A 4508-nucleotide genomic window follows, 5' to 3' on the forward strand; every position below is an offset into this window, starting at 1 on the left:
CGTACATCTAATCTCTGCAGTTCATTTATGCAGCAGAAGCCAAGAACGAAGACAACAGCAGTGTTCGATTCTTCTTCCATCCGATTCTCGCAACAATGTCCAATCTATTCGATTCCAGCTTCCAATTTTGCATACAAACGACGACAGCCCCTTTCCCATTTGTTCTTCCCTTGTTATCTGGTATGTTCCGTTTAAAAATTCCTTTGCTTTCCAAACCTATTAAATGCTTCTCTCTACCATCTTATCATGTTTCAAAACATATTCACAAATCTAATCTATGAAAAACATTAAATTATTATATAAGAACATTAAATAAGACAAGTTAAAAATCCAAATGATGAGATTTTACCTCAGCGCGTATTTTACCAACAATAGATAATGGTTCAACAGGGTATAACGCACGCAGTGTCTTGGCACCAAGAAGAGTTGCATTACTTCCTGTAAGTTATATGATGATCAAGTTATCATATATTTGACTTGTTAACTTAATACTATATAAACTAATGCAATCAGAAAAAGAAATTAACCGTCTAATACAGCATAAGCAACATCAGTTGCTTCTTCACGAGTTAACCTTAAACTGCCAGTCATGCCATCCACAACACGAGTAAGCATTGTGGGTTTTCCAGCCATGTTACACTTGTAAAGAGCACTTTTTTGACATAAAAACACCTGCACAATTTACCTTTTCTGGTGGAAGATCAATGGCAAGATTTTCGCGTGAAAATATAATAGCACCTGCCTCTTGAAGGTTCTCATCAAAGTGATTTAGACCCTGTAGAATAAATTGAAGATATTAATAAATTAAAAGACAAGTATATTCTCTAAAACACAAAGAATATATAAATAAAATAAAAATTACCTCTACGTAGTCAATGGTTGCAAATATTTGAGTTTGATTGAGATGACCAAGTCCGAAAGGATATTCGCGTGCCTGATCTTCCAAAAAGGATTACTTTACTAAAAAGCCATTATTTGGTTATATTTAGGATTCGGTTGGCTGACAATTTTCTTAACATTGTTCACCAAGCAGTAGGTTTTGTTTTCATTATAAGAATGAATGAAAGGGTATTTAACGTCTAAACCTAATAAATAGATGATGAACCAAAAAATATTTGATGTGCAAAATATACGATTTACAATATTTAAGATATTTAATGTGCAAAAAATAAAGAAAAAAGAAAGCAATCAGGCACAAGTAATTACAATCCTTTTTTTGTTTAAACTAAAAGTAACCCAGTTAGAAAATTAGATGGGCAATCATAACTAACTTCTTATAGTTCAATGGCAGGGCACTATGCTCTTTATGGTTGAAATTCAAGTTTTTATACGATTGTGTGAAAGCTTTTAGATAAAATTTTCTTTTAATAAACCGTCTGGACAAGTATATGAAAGTATAAACCTTGTTAACCTGAAAAAAAAAACCGATGTGAACATGATTGCTAACCAAGTAACCGCTATATTTTTCGGTGAGAGTAGGCATATCAATACGAGTAATCAAGGACCCGACTAAAGTTGTAGAGTTCTTTATCTTGCAATCAACATCATTCCCATCCAATACCAATCTACTGAAATCCAGTCATAACCAAATCACTTACAATTTGGAAATCTGATTTTGCATATGTCTGTTGTTTAAAATGGGATGTGGAGGTGTGAAAAACATATATTTTGCTGCTAAGTGCTATAGTATTTAAAAAGAATGAAAACATAAAAGGAAATGTCATACCTTTAGCCGAACAGATGTGGTTTCACTGTTATAGTGAACAAGTATCGACCAACAAAATGGTGTCACCCTTCTTCACAACATGTAACAAGCACATAAATAGTCTCATAAGCATATAAAGGACACTAAAATGGTAAAAAGGGTCAGGATTAAACATGAAAACATACATGTTTATGGATCTTATTATAGTTACCATTACCAGCATGCAAACCTTAAAGAAATGTTGTTAGTTTGATGGATCGGATGACACCAATTACTAAAGTAAAAAAGAATGTGGATGACGATGATGATAAATTATGGAATTAGATCACCTACTTATAATCATGAGGGAGGGTCGAAACTGACATGTAATACGAAGCATGTGTTCAATACTTCAATTCAATTGATTACATGTTGATTGCAATTGAATGAAAGATGGGTGATTGCAATTGAAGTGGTCGGCGATGAGGGGTAGGTGAAAGGTATCTATATTATATAATGTAATGTTAATGCATTATCAATGCTCAAAGGATACAAGACTAAATACATTCTTCGTAAACTTGTACAAGACTCTTGAAACGCGAAACGTTGTAATAGCAAATTACTTTTATACCCAATTATGAAATGACGTTTGTATCCTCGTCCTTTAATTGTGAAATGACTCTTTCGTCCATCACTTATGCTTAATAATATAATATAGATATCATTAGTACAATAATAAGCAAACAAAGGAAATTAGTCTCCAAATCAATAAAACAATTCTACAATGTCGATTCGACAAAACTTTTATCTCAATGTTGATTCAAAAGATGAATTTTATTTAAGACATTTATTACACATCAATAACTATAATATTTATTACTCTAATATAGTACCCGTGTTTATTTGCACATCAATTTAAAACATTTATTACAAAACATGTTTGAATTAAATATTACCATCTTGAAAAACATTTATCACTAACTTCATTTTCCATATCCAAATGTATCATTTCTTTTATAACATTAGCAAGCTTCAAGTGATCCAAATCTCTAAAAAGAAATAGATAACTGGATTTCAATATTGATTTAGGATAGTACCCGTGTTACACGCGGTGGAACATATTAAAAAACATAATATATATGTAACATAATATAAATTTAATAAAATGCAAATGTTGTACTTATAAATAAATAATATTTTTACATGAATTATAAGATATTATAACTTATTTGAATCAAATACAAAAACACACAAAGACTATCTAAGACATTTATTTCATATCAATAACTGTAATATTTATTACTCTAAGATAGTACCCGTGTTTATTTGCACATCAATTTAAACATTTATTACAAGCCATGTTTGAATTAAATATTACAATCTTGAAAAATTTATAGTTAGTAACCTACTATCTTGAAAAAAAAGTTAACAAACCATGTTTGAATTAAAAGGTCTAACTTTAAATTTAAAATGTCATATTTTGACTTCAAAAAGTCAACATAATATATATGCATTTTTTTTAAAAATCCAAAATGTGTCCACTGTCTTTTTTTTTCCTTGAAGCAAAGTTAATATAATTAATACAAATTAATTATTTGATTTCGATCAAAACATAATTAAATTCTAATTTATTATTATTGATAAATACACAATTATATGTATAAACATGCATAAATTATATGTATAACCCGTCTAATTATTTGTCTTTAATTCGTTTGAATATTTACTTATTTACTTAACATTAACTTATTAACTTTAATCTTTGAAGTAACAATATTCCATTTTAAACTTTGACAATTAATTTATTGTTAATATAAAAACAATTACCTTATTTACTTTAATATTAACTTCAATAGTTTCAAAAATCAATTTAGTCAACATATACCAAAAATATATTGATACTTTAATGTTCAAACGACTTACCTTAATTCGTTTAATTATGTACTTATTTCCTTATTTACTTATTTACTTATTTACTTTAATAGCTTTAATATTTGAACTAACAATATACAATTTTAAACTTTGACAATTAATATATTGTAAATATAAAAATAATTAACTTATTCAATTTAATATTAACTTCAAAGGTAAAAAAATCAATTTAGTCAACATAAAAAAATCAATTAATATTTACTTTAATATTGTAAATATCTTTGAAGTAACAATATTCCATTTTAAACTTTGACAATTAATTTATTGTTAATATAAAAACAATTATCTTATTATTTTAATATTAACTTCAATAGTTTCAAAAATCAATTTAGTCAACACATACCAAAAATATATGGACAATTTAATATTCAAACGACTTACCTTAATTCGTTGAATTATTTACTTATTTCCTTATTTACTTGTTTACTTTAATAGCTTTAATATTTGAAATAACAATATACAATTTTAAAATTTGACAATTAATTTATTATAAATATAAAAAGAATTACTTTAATATTAACTTTAATAGTTTCGAAAATCAATTTAGTCAACATATAACCAAAATATATGGATACTTTAATATTCAAACGACTTATTCGTTTAATTATTTACTTATTTCCTTTTCAAATAATTCAAATGTGTTAGAACTTACCTTAAATCGTCTAATTATTTATTTATTTCTTTATTACTTATTTACTTATTTATAGATTATGTAGTTTAAATTAATAATGATAAATAATTCTGCAATTATAATATATTGTAATATAAATAGAAATCATATTTTAAATTTATCAAAACACGGCAATAATTTTTTTTTATTGATTTTAGTAAACTTATTTACATGATGGTCAACAAGCATTAAAATTAAGTTTAATAATAACTTGAAAATTTT

At 26.6% G+C, this 4508-nt stretch overlaps 1 protein-coding gene across 1 annotated transcript; it reads right to left on the reverse strand.

Moving 5' to 3' along the window:
• Positions 1 to 251: 251 nt before the first annotated feature.
• Positions 252 to 1483, reverse strand: LOC143588118 (pyruvate kinase 1, cytosolic-like). The gene is made up of 6 exons (XM_077069221.1): positions 1448 to 1483; positions 863 to 934; positions 686 to 775; positions 528 to 639; positions 350 to 438; positions 252 to 275 (listed from the first exon to the last, which is right to left on the reverse strand). Exons 1-6 carry the CDS (start codon positions 1481 to 1483, stop codon positions 252 to 254), a joined length of 423 nt encoding a protein of 140 aa, XP_076925336.1.
• Between the last annotated feature and the right edge of the window lie 3025 nt (positions 1484 to 4508).

Source organism: Bidens hawaiensis, unplaced genomic scaffold (assembly GCF_021521415.1).
Source record: "Bidens hawaiensis isolate Kalapana, Puna unplaced genomic scaffold, B.hawaiensis_p1.1 tig00035988_1, whole genome shotgun sequence".
Taxonomy (NCBI): Eukaryota; Viridiplantae; Streptophyta; class Magnoliopsida; order Asterales; family Asteraceae; genus Bidens; species Bidens hawaiensis.

Excerpts from the sequence above, each read along its gene's own strand:
- LOC143588118 (XM_077069221.1), bottom strand. The coding sequence starts at position 1,483 with ATGCCTACTCTCACCGAAAAATATAGCGGTTACTTG. Across the intron at positions 776-862 it reads CAACCATTGACTACGTAGAG|GGTCTAAATCACTTTGATGA; the intron begins GTAATTTTTATT and ends TTTATTCTACAG. Across the intron at positions 640-685 it reads TTGATCTTCCACCAGAAAAG|TGTAACATGGCTGGAAAACC; the intron begins GTAAATTGTGCA and ends GCTCTTTACAAG.